Source organism: Geotrypetes seraphini, chromosome 5, assembly GCF_902459505.1.
Source record: "Geotrypetes seraphini chromosome 5, aGeoSer1.1, whole genome shotgun sequence".
NCBI lineage: Eukaryota > Metazoa > Chordata > Amphibia > Gymnophiona > Dermophiidae > Geotrypetes > Geotrypetes seraphini.
In genome coordinates this window covers 149,055,696-149,070,489 of record NC_047088.1, presented here as the reverse complement: position 1 = coordinate 149,070,489, position 14,794 = coordinate 149,055,696, and the positions used below count along the sequence as shown (strand labels likewise).

The following is a 14,794-nucleotide window of genomic DNA, read 5'->3' as shown; positions in this document are numbered from 1 at the left end:
ATCATGTTGCTCTCTCTACTATTATTTACTATGTTACTATACTACTACTATTACACTTCTCCCTCCGAATCCGCGAGTTTAGTACCTGCAAATTCGGTTATTGGCAATTTTTGCCCTGGACCTGGTGGTCTAGCAGTGACGCGGGGAAGAAGTGATCTTCCTATGCTGCTGTCCCGTGCAGAGCAGTCATAAAAAAATGGCTGCCGCGAGTTCCTGTGGTCTCACAAGACTACAACCAGATTGTTCTGTGTCCATATTTTCTCAGTGGGGAACTCCTCAGATAGACTTGATTGCCTGCCCCCACAACCTCAAGCTACTCCAGTTTTGCACCCGGCAGTACTCTCCTCACCATCTGGAAGCGGATGTTTTTCTGTTAGATTGGACTCGCAAGTTTCTGTACGCTTTTCCTCCAATTCCTCTCATCCTCAAGATGCTTGTCAAGCTCAAGCAGGAATCAGCCACTATGATTCTTATAGTTCTTTGGTGGCCCAGACAACCCTGGTTTTCCCTGCTACTTCAACTCAATATGAAGGAACCAATCCCTCTTCAAATTTTCCTGCCTCTTCTCAAACAGAATCACGGATCTCTTTTGCATCCCAGTCTCTCAGCATTGCACCTGACAGCTTGGTACCTCTGCCTAACATTGGCTGACCTTCATCTTTCTCAGCCTGACAGATTAATCTTGGAAGCATCCAGAAAACCATCAATGAAGCAGTCATACCAACAAAAATGGACACTGTTTTCCACTTGGTGTGCTCTTCATCATCATGAACCTAAATCCACCTCTGTATCTTCAGTATTAGGCTATCTTCTACATTTATCCAATTCAGGTTTCAAAACCACTTCGATTAGAGTTCATTTCAGTGCTATCAATGCTTTTCACAGACCAGTTGATGGTAAATCTCTCACTGCTCATCCTCTTGTGTCCAGATTCATGAAAGGTCTTTTCAAGTGGTTTGGGATCTTAATGTGGTCCTTGCTAAATTGATGAAACCTCCTTTCGAACCTTACCTCAAGTCCCTTACATGAAAAGTGGTCTTTCTCATTTCCCTTACTTCAGCTCGACGAATCAGTGAGCTTCAAGCACTGGTTGTGGATCCTCCTTTCACAGTATTCCACCATGATAAAGTGGTGCTTCACACCCATCCCAAGTTTCTTCCAAAGGTCGTTACAGAATTCCACCTTAATCTATTGTTCTCCCAGTGTTATTTCCTAAGCCTCATTCTCTTGGGCACCTTGGGGAAATTGCTCTTCACACTCTGGACTGCAAATGAGCATTGGCCTACTATTTGGTGAGAACTTAACTGCATAGAACATCTCCTTTGATCCTAACAAGTTGGGACGTCCAGATCTAAGAGAACGATTTCCACATGGTTGGCCTTTTGTATCTCCTGTTATGCTCAGGCTGGATTGTCACTGGAACGTTGTGTCACAGCCCGCAGAGTCAGAGCTATGACAGCTTCAGTTGCTTTCTTTCGCTCAACTCCTATTGATGAAATCTGTAAAGCTGTTACTTGGTCCTCAGTACATTCACATCACACTACTGTCTGGAATATTATTCCATATGGGATGGTCACTTTGGCCGAGCAGTATTGCAGTTTATTTTCCTAATGGCCAGCTCTCCCTCCATCCCATCATAGTAAGCTAGGGAGACCCACATGTGAGAATATGCTGCCTGCTTCTCCTGGGATAAAGCACAGTTACTTACTATAATTATTTATTCCATACTGGGCGAAGGTGTTTGTGTTCTGTATGTATGAAAGACATAGTTTTCTGTTAGCCATTGACTGTGCAGGATTGATCTGCACTAATCTGGCTTATTTAGTTTTTCAATAGTTGTATTGATGTTCTAGTGCTCTCTGCTGCCTTTTCCTAGGTGCAACTTGTGGATTTACTAAAAATTATGTTTTTTTTATATAGAGGAGGGGCGTTAAAAATGATTGGCCCCTTATGTCACATATGCTGGGTACACCACTGATCTGTAGAAATGGTGCACTTGTAAGGATTTTTAGCACTTGTTTGCGAAAGGCTGTAAATTTTGAAATAGCAAGACTTGCACCTACAGTACTATGTTCAGAGAAAGAGAGTGATGATTTTCAATTGTTTTTTTTTAGTTTCTGAAACTCCACCGCCTCCACCACCTGTTGATGAAACAGTCTTTGATGAATCCCCTCCTCCACCCCCACCTCCTGAAGATTATGAAGAAGAGGAGGCAGCTGTGGTAGAATACAGTGATCCCTATGCTGAAGAAGATCCACCTTGGGCACCAAGGACCTATTTAGAAAAGGGTAGGTTTATGTATTATAATCCTTCTGGAATGTCAACCATTTTATTTTCCATTGTCTTGCTGTTTAGATCCTCTATGTTCCAGATTCCTCTCAAATTTGAGAAAAGAGTATTTAGAATACTGTACCTAGCAGGTTGAACAGGCTGCTCAGAGACAAAATCAAATGACCTTTTTGTTTAGTGATCATACTGTTTCTGAACACCAAAAGTTCACTTGTACTGTATTGCTTGTCTAGATTCAACTGAGATTGCAGTATACACCTTTGTGTGATGTAGGTTCTTGCTGAACCTGTTTTAAAACAGTAAAGTATACTTTACACATACTAACAGCTTTACTGGTGTGATGAAAGTCTTGTCAGTGGATTATTGGAAGATTCTTTAAACAAATTTATGGCGCAAAAAAACCCCAGCACTATCATATGAGCAAAGCCTATGATGTGTGTCCCTTATAGTATAAACAACCTGCTATTGTCAACTTGTTTTTCATTTAATTTTTCAGAGGAAGGTGAAAAGCTCTCTTAATGGCTTAAGGCTAAAAAAGTTTTCAGTTTGACCTCTACAAGAAGCACTCTGTATAGCTTCATTTAATTAATACCTCCTTGCTCTTATAAATCATGCAAAGCACTATTTTAATAACTCGTCATATCTTTTGCACTTAACTGCATACTAATAGCCAGAATTAAAGTGTATTAAGTACACAGCTTCTGTGTTAACTATTGGGGGCATTCTCAGCACTTTGGGAAGGTAACCATGCTGTTAACACACAATGACCCTCTTTTTTATTAAGCTATGTAAGGGTTTTTTGTTGTGGGTCACTGCAGTAAAAGCTCCGACGCTCATAGGAATTCGGTGCTCTAACTGCAGCGGTCTGCGATAAAAAAACAGGCGGCTTGATAAAAGGGGGCCAATGATTGGTAACCATGCATTAGCGGTTTGCCTGATAACATACGTAGAATGACATTGGCTATACTTATGGAGGTATAATTAACTGCATTATATTATCTGCTGCTTTTAGTGGCTAACACGTTCCCTAATACGAACTTTTATATTAGATGTCCATCACAGCAGATATCACACACTTAACATTAAATATGGTACTGAGCTGTTAGCATGCATTAAACACATGTATGACATGGCTTAAACCTTAGGCCTATAGTATGTTATCTAAACTACCGTCCTACAGGGATATTACTAACTTAGGGATCCTTTTACTAAACAGCGCTAGAGGTTTTTCCAGTGCAATAGGTGAGACATTCTAGACAGTAGGGTTATTTCCCTATAGCCGCGTGCATCTGCAGAAGAAATCCACTCTGGATTTTTCACTCTGCCCCTGTTATACTTCACTGGGCGCTTCAGCTTCAGTTCTTTCCTTCTGCATGCGTGCTTGCAGGAGTGTTTGTGAAGCTCTCCCCATTTTATTATTTTAATTCGATATAATTTCATTGACTTTTCAGGTAAATTAGTGCTTGAAGGGATTTTGAAGCTCTGCTTGCTGACAGACCGATCCCACTGGGTACCTGTTAGCCAGCCTTCATAGTTTTCTCTTGAGCTTGGGCCGTCCCTTATGTAGTTTCACCTTCTGTTAATCAGGAGTCGAGTGCAGGCTGTTAGGTACCTTTAGGAGGCTTGGTGAGGTCTCGCAGGGTGCTGGCTGTTTCGTTGCACCTCCGCCCATCTCGGTGCACATCTGTTAGTCTGCAGGGGTAGAGGTGTAGTCATCAGAATAGCCTTACTGGGTCAGACCAATGGTCCATCAAGCCCAGTAGCCCGTTCTCACGGTGGCCAATCCAGGACACTAATACCTGGACAAAACCCAAGGAGTAGTAATATTCCATGCTACCGATACAGGGCAAGCAGTGGCTTTCCCCCTGTCTTTATCAATAATAGACTATGGACTTTTCCTCCAGGAACTTGTCCAAACCTTTCTTTAAACCAGCTACACTATCTGCTCTTACCACATCCTTGAAGCGGTCCAGAGGAAGGCGACGAAAATGATAGGAGGTTTGCGCCAAAAGACGTATGAGGAGAGACCAGAAGCCCTGAATATGTTTACCCTAGAGCACAGGTGTCAAAGTCCCTCCTCGAAGGCCGCAATTCAGTCAGGTTTTCAGGATTTCCCCAATGAATATGCATGAGATCTATTTGCATGCACTGCTAATAGATCTCATACATATTCATTGGGAAATCCTAAAAACCCAACTGATTTGCGGCCCTCGAGAAGGGACTTTGATACCCCTGCCTAGAGGAAAGGAAGGACAGGGGAGATATAATTCAGACGTTCAAGTACTTGAAAGGTATTAACTTAGAACAAAATATTTTCCAGAGAAAGGAAAATGGTAAACCAGAAGGCATAATTTGAGGCTGAGGGATGGGAGACTCAAGAGCAATGTAAGGAAATTCTTCTTTTCGGAGAGGGTGGTGGATGCCTGGAATGCACTCCCAAGAGAGGTGGTGGAGAGGAAAATGGTGACAGAGTTCAAAAAAGTGTGGGATGAACACAGAGGATCTAGAATCTGAAAATAATAGTAAATATTGAAGAACTAAGGCCAGTACTGGGCTTTACTGTCTGTATATGGCTGATGGGCTGGGGAGGGCTTCAATGGCTGGGATGGTGTAGATGGTCTAGAGTGAGCTTTGATAGAGACAGTATGCAGTTGGAACCTAAGCACAGTACCGGGCAGAGCTTTGGATTCTTGCCCAGAAATAGCAAAAAAAAAAAAAAAAAAAATTAAATTGAATCAGGTTGGGCAGATTGGATGGACCATTTGGGTCTTTATCTGCCGGTCATCTACTATGTTACTATCCTCTGGCAATGCTTTCCATAGCTTAACTATTCTCAGAGTGAAAAAAAAAATTCCTCCTATTAGTTTTAAAAGTATTTCCCTGTAACTTCGAATGTCCCCGTGTGTTTATAATTTTTGACAGAGTGAAAAATCGATCTACTTGTATTCGTTCTACGCACTCAGGATTTTGTAGATTTTGAGTTGCCACTCTAACATCTAACAAGATGGCGGACAGTTAAGTCATCTACTGTTCCATCTCCTGTTTACTTTTTTGTTTTTTTCTTTTCTTTTGTCTTATATAATTTTTATTATTGATTTCTAATTTTTGCTTTTGTCTTTGTTCTTAGTTTCTTTTTCTGAGTTTCTTTTCCTCTGTTCTATATTTATTTTTCAAATCACTTACTGTGTTATGACTGACCGTTGGATCCAGCTCGGCAGTTGAAGGGCCCTGCACTTGTAGTTCGATTGACTTTATGGTGGCAGCTGGAGAGACCAGACTGAGACCTTGTCCTGGTTGAGGTAGTGGAAGACCTGGTCTGAATCCTTTGCTCCGGTGTGCAGATGGCTGTGTGCTGCAATTTGCCCCTATTTGGGAGCGAAAAAGGAGGAGGCGGATCCCGGGCGGGCGGCCGGAAGCTACGATCGAGCAGGGCTCCTGAAGCGAGGGCAGCGCAGATGCCGCACTACTGTCGACAGCCTGCAGTTGGAGGAGCTGAAGGGAGCTTTCCGCAAGATCCACTATCCAGATGTGTTTGTTGGACTGTACTGGAGCGGGGGGAGGAACTGGCGGTGAGCCTGGATATGACAGGGACAGGAGTGCAGGTTTGGCTTCAGGACCGGGGAGCCAGGTGGAGGAAACGGGAGAGGACTGGGGTGCAGAGTGGTGCTCCGGGTGTGTCATTGCCTCCTCCACTGGAACTGTGTTTGGTTGTTCCTCTGAGCCCACCTCCTTTTCTGATCACTGTATGGAGGTCGGTGCCTGTGTCGGCAGTGACCAAGCCTCTTGTCATCCCGGCTTTTGGCCCTGCTGTCTTAGGCCTACTTGGCCTCACTGGCCTCATCCGGACATCCCTCTTCGGAGGTCCCACTCTAGGTCCCTATTTTTGGCAAATGTCTCAATGCTCTGGAACCTCTCATGTCGATAGCCGCCGTTGCCTATCTGCAAAACACAACCAAAATTTTTCTGAAACACACCGAGAGTCACCTACCAAGCTTCCAGCGGCGTCAGCACACACCAACAATCAGATCCGGGCGGCTTTCCCGCAGAGGAGAAAATCCTGCAATCACCGTGAGCCTCATCTGGGGCAGCCTCCTTGGAGCGGCTGAGACACGGGCAGTGTGTCTGGGAAGGAATACATGGATAGGAGACCATCGCAGGGGAGAAGACATAGGCATCTTGGGACTGTCAGCCCTTTTTCTGGAAACGTTATCCCTCCACCTAAACTTACTTGCTCCACTTCATCAATGACGCTGAAACCGTGGATTGAAGACAAAGTTTTTTATTTTTATTTTTCTTTCCAGCTTATGATCTATCTTTAATCTTATCTATTGTTTTGCCTTTTGTCTTTGTTTTGTTCTATTTCTATCATTTAAATTTCTCCAGAATTCTACTGTTCAACGGTTCTCCCTTCTGCATCTATTCCTTCTCTCCTCTCTTCTACCTTCCAAAGTATCTAGATCAATGCTGTCTTGTTAAAATGTTTATTTTTATTTTATTTTTCCTCTATCTCTACTTTTCACTTCTCTATTACCCTCCAGGTACTTTAGTTAGATTGTGAGCCTTCGGGACAGTAAGGGAATTTTTCAAGTACCTTTCTTATTTTTAATCTTAATGTATATTTTCTGTAAACCGCTTAGAACCTAACGGATGTAGCGGTATATAAGAAATAAATTACATTACATTACATTACATTACATAGGGAGTCTGACTGACTGGCAGCTCGAAGATCAGCTTTACAGATCCTTTCTCAGTATTGTAGCAGTGAATTTTCTCATCCAGCTACTGTGAGAGAGCTGAAAGCAGGTTACAGCACAGATTTTGTCTGGTCACAGTGAATACGCTGGCTGACAGCCTGTGAGAGGAATTGGGGGAGGTTAGAAAAGTGGAGTTTTGAGTGTTTCTAAATGTTCCTTTATGTTTCTCCTCCTGAAAAATCCTAAAGTTGCTGTTTTTAGAGTTTGGGAAATGTGAAAAATATTGTGATTTTGGTGTGAATTTTTGATGGCGGCCATCTTGTTTGTTTGTTTTTTTAGCAATCTGCAAATTTCACCTGGAAACTTGCTGGAATGGAGTCTTTAGGCTCTCCTCATGTGGATTCTTGCCAGGATTGTTCATATTTAGTGTTTTTAGAGCCTTGCGCTACATGCCGGGGGGTACAGCTGAAGCAGGTGATCAAGTGCTCAGCCCAGCAGGGCAGCATATGTGTCTTTCGGGGCTCGGTACAGCTGGTAATTCTGTCTGCCAGACTGCGGATCCTTCACAGCCTAGGAAACACAAATGTTAGTCACTGTAGGATTTCTTTGAGCCCCTGGAGCCAGATAATTTTTGAAATTTTATGGTTTGCATCTCAGAACCGCTCTTCTATCCCTGTGTAGTACCAATCAACCTTCATGGTGTCTCTCAGTGGTGTTACTCCTTTCGACATGTCTTCAATTCACCTTTCCTCTGTGCTTGTTCTGCCTGACCCTGATCTGGGGGTTCCTGATTTGGATGACTTGCTTGCTGACCCCTTATTTGCAAGTGCAACACTTCTGGGATGGGAGATAGGGACTGTGTGCTGGGTCTGTGGATCCCTTTGAGGTTTTTGGAGCCTGGAAATGCTTTCACAATTCTGCCCTTCTTTGTGTTTGCAGCTTTGCTGGACCTTATTTCCGCATCTTTGAAGGAGTTGTTTTTGGCCACTCAGCCGGCTCCATCCACTTCTTCCTCCTGGCTTTATGGTGTTTGCTTGCAATCTGCTACCTTCCCCTGGCTTCCTGATATGTGTGTTCTGGTCTTAGAGCAGTTGATTCTCCAGATGGTGCTCTGAACATTGCTAGAGTTATGTCATGCTGGTATCCTCTGGCACAGAAGTGTCAGCAGTTTTTGGATCAGTCTAGAGTGTATTCTTTGGCACAAGTGGATAAATGCACCTCTCTCCCCAGTGTGGATGATGTAGTGTTAGAGGATATGCAGGATCGCCGGGTGGATGTGGTCCTTAGGAAACTCTTTGATACAGCTTCTTTAAGTGTTAATGCTGCTTCGGTGAAGGCTTTTCTCGCTTACGCCTTGTCTTTCTCAAATGCGCACACTAGAAAGTGAGTTGGTAGTTCCCTCTCCTCAATCTTTTATGGCAGGGGCAGATTATATGGCAGATGCATTGTATAACCGTATGTGGATTTGGGAAAGGTGTCAGTATATTCCATCTCTGCTCGCAGAATGCTTTGGTTTAGATAGCGGACGGGTGTTTCCACTTTCAAGGCTCGACCTCATGGATTCTGGGAAGGTCCTAGATCCTCCTGGGGTTCTGGTCATTCTAATTTCATGGCTCACAGTGCTTGCGAATGTAAGCAAGTGTCATGTTGCAGATATCTTCACAGGGCTATTGCTGACTGTATAATAGCTACAGGCATTCCCAGCCTTCCACCTCCAGTTCTGCAGCCCCTACTGAAGAGGCAGAATGGCGCCAGGCCGAGGGATGCTCCTTTTCTTATAGGATATTCCAGTTATAGAGCCAGTGCTGCCTGAACATTCGGGCTCAGGCAGATGGTCTATACATTATACTTTATTGTGCCCAAGAAAGTCTCAGAAGATTGGAGGACTATTCTGAATCTTCAGCTTGTGAATGCAGCTCTCGAGGTTCCACGCTTTCGAATGGAGGCTGTGCGTTCAGTCATTACAGCAGTGGCCCCAGGAGAGCTTCTTGCCTCTCTGGATCTCATGGACACACATTTGCACATTTCCTTTATTCTGGCCCACTGCAATTTTTTTATTCATATTTTGGATCAGCATTACCACTTTTCGGTTCTGCCTTTAGGGCTTGTGATAGTGTCCCTGACCTTCACCATGGTGATGATTGTCATAGTGATTTACATGCAATAAAAGGTCTCCAGGATCGTCCTTGAGATGCTGGAGGACTTTGGCTGGATTGTTAACTTCAGGAAGAGCCATCTGATGATCACGCAGTCGCTGGGATACCTGGGAGTTCTTTTCAAAGCAGCTGCATCTCTGCATAGTTTTCTCCCCATTTTATTATTTTAATTTGATATAATTTCATTGACTTTTCGGGTAAATTGTGCTTGAAGTGATTTTGAAGCTTGCCTGCTGACAAGACCGATCCCAAATCTCCAAATCGCGCACCTACTTGTGCCACTCAGTGGCCAAAAAAACTTGCGGCAGCTGGTTAGCAGTGGGGCAGGCACTCGGAAAGTTTGCTCCTGCCTGCTGCACCTCCACTGAGGATTGGCTGTAGAGGTATGAGGCTAGGGCAGGGAGGGGAGAAAGGTGTAGAGCCTAGGAGGGAGGGAAGGTGCAGAGGGGGAAGAAAGAAAGGGTTCTGGGTGCAGAGCCTGATAGGGGAGGGAAGGAAGGGTGCTGGGTGCAGAGCCTGACAGTGGAGGGAGGGAGGGAAGGGTGCTGGGTGCAGAGCCTGACAGGTGGGGGGGGAGGAAGGAAGGGTGCTGGGTGCAGAGCGTTATGGGGGGAGGAAGGAAAGGTGCTGGGTGCAGAGCCTGACAGGGGAGGGAGGGAGAAAGGGGGGAGGGAGGGAGGAAGGAAGGGTGCTGGGTGCAGAGCCTGACAGGGGAGGGGGGAAGGAAGGAAGTGTGTTGGATGCAGAACCTGATGAGGGGGGGGAAGGAAGAGTGCTGGGTGCAGAGCCTGATGGGGGGGGGAGAAGGAAGGGTGCTGGGTGCAGAGCCTGACCAGGGTGGAAGGAAGGGTGCTGGGTGCAGAGCTTGACCCGGGGGGGGGAAGGAATGGTGCTTGGTGCAGAGCCTGACAGGGGAGGGAGGGAAGGGTGTGTTGGGTGCAGTACCTGGCAGGAAGGGAGTTGGGTGCAGTGCCTGACGTTGGGAGGGGGGACTGAGTGCAAAGCCGGGCAGGGCACTTGAATATTAAGTCGCCCGATTTATATTCGAGTCAACCATTTTTCCTCCTTTTTGGGGAAAAAAGGGGTCTCGACTTATATTCGGATCGACATATTCGAGTATATACAGTAGTTTCTGAGTTTCATTGAAGCCAGTGTTGGTGGTTAATGGTACTATTTAGTTAGTTTTAAGCAGAACAATTTGTTTAAGCCTGTTGCTATGGGTGCCTCTTCACATGTATTGGGTGGCTCTACATGCTTGGGTACTAACTGAAGGTGGAGCAAGAGAGCCCAGTGAAGTACAACAGAGGCAGAGTAAAAAATCTGGAGTGGATTCCTTCTGCAGCAGCACGCGGGTATAGGGAAATAACTGTCTAGAATGTCTCATCTATCTACTGGAAAAGAGCTTACCAGGATAAGTACATAATCTCTTTTTAGTGCAGATCGGCAAGTTAAATGCTCAGACGCTCATTATGAGCACCGGAGTATTTACATCGCCAGCCCATGATAGAAATCTTTAGCGCTGTTTAGTAAAACCCAGTGTTAGGGAGAAATCATCCCAGAATCATCTCCTGTTTTATGTGGGAGGTTTTCAGTCATTGACGCATAGGGTTTTTTCCCCCTGGTCTTAGTTGTACCTTGAATACCAGGAATATGAATTTCTTATAACATAGTGCAAATTTGTTTCCACTGTTAATTGTTCTTTTGACACCAGCTAATGCTGGATAGTAATTTTAAGGTACTGTCATAACCCTAGGAATTTGGATATCAGAATGCTAACTGAGGCTAGAAGAATTCAGCTGCTACCACTAAGGAATTGGGGGAAAATTAAATAACTCGTCTGAAATTCTGGTTCTCATATTTTGTATATTAAGGAACAAAATCAGATTTTGTACTTCCTATAAAATGTATGGAATGGAGAAATTATATGTTAACTGAAGGCACATTAGGGTGGTCCATAAGACTATGGTAAAATTTTAGCCTTAGTAGAACAGGCCTCCACAATTCTGAATATGTTCTACCTCATGTAGATAAGATTTGATTAAAATTTGAAGTAGTTAGGGACAAATTTAGAGGTTGCTCATGGTCCTACAGGATCCTCATAATGCAGCTGATTATTCATAACAATGTGAAACTTTACTTGATTTGATACTAAATAGCTATTCTTTGAAGCTGTTATTGATAATAGTTTTATTGTTATTTAAATAATAACAACTTAGTACTAGTACTGCTGCAGAGCAGAAAGTTTGATTATTTGGTTTTCAGTTATCTATTTAAGTCCAAGATGGTGGCAAACATTCAGCTTCCACAATCCACAAGTTTGGTAAAATGTCTCATTGTCCACACCCCATTCTTGCAAGCTCTGTCCTCATCTGCACATGCCTCAAACACTTTAAAATCACAATTGTTCAATGCTTGTGCAGTTAAGGCAGAGCTTACAGGAGTGGGGCAGGGACAAGAGGGGAGAGTGTGGTGCAGTGGTTAATGCTACAGCCTCAGCACCCTGAGGTTGTGGGTTCAAACCCACGCTGCTCCTTGTGACCCTGGACAAGTCACTTAATCCCCCCATTGCCCCAGGTACATTAGCTAGATTGTGAACCCACTGGGACAGACAGGGAAAAATGATTGAGTATCTGAATAAATTCATGTAAACCATTTTGAGCTCCTGTGGGAGAACCGTATAGAAAAATTGAATAAAAATGACAAAACTTGCGGGGACGGGATGGGGAAATTGAGTTCCTATGGGGACGGGTAAAATTTGTCCACGTGTAATTCTCTAGTTCTTGACACAAATGGACAAGAAAAGGCTCAACAATTTCAGTTTAAAGCTCCTGTAAACTGGAGAGATGACCCAAACTACCAGTATTTGAAGCAGTCAGTGACTCCACTGATCGAATTGAAAAGTGAACTTGCAGCGCTATTAATAATCTGTAATTTTTCTTTAAAATCCAGCATGGTACTGGAAGACTGGAGGGTGGCCAACGTGACACCGTTTTTTCAAAAGGGTTTCAGAGGTGATCCAGGAAATTATAGACCGGTGAGTCTGACATTGGTGCTGGGCAAAATGATAGAGACTATTATAAAGAACAAAGGGCTGGCTTATGTAGCTCACCAATCCTATCCGATCCGTGACAGGCTGGCTGATCAACAACGTATCCTTAAGCAAATAGGGGCGATCGGAGGCACGCCCCACACCGACTACATGGCTCGCTGCAGAGTGATCCTGATGCATGCGCAGACCATCTTCTTTCCCTGTAGATCAGGGGTGCCCACACTTTTTGGGCTTGCGAGCTACTTTTTAAATGACCAAGTCACAATGATCTACCAACAATAAAATTTTAAAAAAACACAACGCACACTGTACGCATAGAAAATGTTAATCATCATTCCTATTCCAGGGTTTTCAAAGAGGTCAAAGCAGATGACTCTATGCACTATCACTTCAGTAACAACCATACAAAAATAGACAAATATACTCCCTCCCTTTTTACTAAACCACGTTAGCAGTTTTTAGTGCAGGGAGCTGCGCTGAATGCCCAGCGCTGCTCTCGACACTCCTAGGCTCCCTGCGCTAAAAACCTCTATTGCGGTTTAGTAAAAGGGGACCTTAGTGTAAAATATAGACAGCAGATATAAATTCAGACACATTTTGATCACTAAATTTAAAATAAAATCATTTTCCCTACCTTGTCTGGTGATTTCATGAGTCTCTGGTTGCACTTTCTTCTTCTGACTGTGCATACAATCTTTCTTCCCTTCTTTTAGCCTGTATGCTTCTTCTCCTCCAGACCTCATTTCTTCCCCCAACTTTTCCTTCCTCTTCCCTGCCCTTTCTTTCTCTCTGCCTTCCTTTCATTTTTTTCTGTTTCTCTTCTTTCCTTCTGTCTCCCTCCCCTCCCCCAAGCCACTGCCACTGCCATTGCCATCGGGGACCAGGACCCAAACGCCACCAATAACAGGCCCCAAGCTCTCCCTGCTTCGGCCAACCAGAATTCCTCTCCCTGACGTCAATTCTGCCATCGGGAAGAGGAAGGCTGATCAGCCCAAGATCGCGATCGACCTATTAGGGGAAATGCTGCCGGGTCCTGCCTTCGCGGAAACAGAAAGTAGGCAGGACCCGGCAGGAAGAAGAACAAATGCTTGTCTCCCGCATTAGCCCGTAGCGAACGCTTGCTTCAGGGCTCTCAACATGTGCGCGCCGGCTTCCCTTCTCCCCTCCCCCCCCCCCGGACATAACTTCCGGTTTCGGAGGGAAGAGAAGAGAAGCCGGCACGCACATGTTGAAAGCCCTGAAGCAAGCGTTCGCTACGGGCTAATGCGGGAGACAAGCATTTGTTCTTCTTCCTGCCGGGTCCTGCCTACTTTCTGTTTCCGTGAAGGCAGGACCCGGTTTTTTGTTCAGCGGCAGATGACAGCTGGGCTGATCGCCCAGCTAAAAGGCCCTAGGGAGAAAGAAAACTGGAGAGGAAGGCTGATCGGCCCGTAGATCAGGACGGCAACACGAGTCTATCACAGAGCCCGGGATAGGCTCCACGATCGACTCGCGTTGCCTTCCTGAGCTACTGGTCGATCGCGATCGACGCGTTGGGCACCCCTGCTGTAGATGGTCTACGTATGCTCTCCGCGTAAGGAAGGAGGGGGGGGGAGGCTGCAATCAGGAAAAAAAAGTAAAGCTCTGCGCTTATGCTGGGTTAATGTTTTTGCAGTCCCAGCGGCGGTGTTAGGAGAATTTTGGGCCATGGCTTCCAAGCTTTAATTTGCAGTTACCTGTGAGTTGCCTGGGTCTCTCCACTGCTTTCCCTAATAAAAGTCTCCATTCTTCCTCCGTCTGCACGTTTGCTCCTTCTTATGGACTCATCACATTTTTATGAATGTAGCTGGAGCTGCTTTTACTTGTGAGCCAGTGGTTTTAACCTGCAGGTTTAAAGCAGGGCTGCACTGCAAGGAAGGGTGGCAACGGCAGGAGAGTAGGGGCGGCAGAGAGCAGGAGATGTACCTCAGCTGATTCGAGAGAAACTGCTTCTTAAGAGTGGCTGGAAAGTCGGCAGGGATGTGAGTGACTGGTCCTCAGCAGTCGCTTCTTTTTTGATCGGGCAGCCCAGTTGTTGTTGCTGAAATTGTTTTGTGAATCGCTGCCTTTCTACTTTTGGATGCCCTTCCCCTCATTTTCATGCACAGATCAGGATCGGATCGGGAGGAAGGTTAATGAATCAGATTGGGGTCTGAGGACGGAAGGGGAAGACAAGGCCTATACAGGTGTGTATAGGTGAAAACTTTAAGACCTCCATGATACTGGAGGTGAAGGTAGGCCCCCTGAAAATCCCCAGAATTACATTACATTACATTACATTACATTACATTAGGGATTTCTATTCCACCATTACCTTGCAGTTCAAAAGAATTACCCAAGATGTAAGGTTATTTGTTTGGGGTAGTTGGCTTTAGTGAGAGGTGGAGTTTGAGACTTGCGGTATTATTTCTTTTTTCAGAGTTTTCTTGAAGAGTATGGTCTTTATTTCTTTTCTAAAAGTCTTGTAGTCGAGGGATGCCGTCAGTAGATTGGCGATTTGGTTGTCTAGTTTGGCTGCTTGAGTGGCCAGGAGGCCATCATATAGTTTTTTCCGTTTGACCTCCTTAATTGGGGGGTATGAGAATGGG

At 44.9% G+C, this 14,794-nt stretch overlaps 1 protein-coding gene across 10 annotated transcripts in view; it reads left to right on the top strand.

Annotated features, from left to right (window-relative positions):
• The window catches only part of ABI2 (abl interactor 2), a 319,399-nt gene that overhangs the window by 279,958 nt on the left and 24,647 nt on the right, over nt 1-14,794 (top strand). For 9 of the 10 annotated variants that reach the window (XM_033946881.1, XM_033946880.1, XM_033946879.1 and 6 more), the window contains one exon: nt 2,115-2,288. In XM_033946881.1, coding sequence (XP_033802772.1) covers nt 2,115-2,288 — 174 coding nt within the window. Of the gene's footprint in view, nt 1-2,114; nt 2,289-12,088; nt 12,139-14,794 lie in introns of those variants that run through there. The other variant, XM_033946878.1, reaches the window with a different exon arrangement.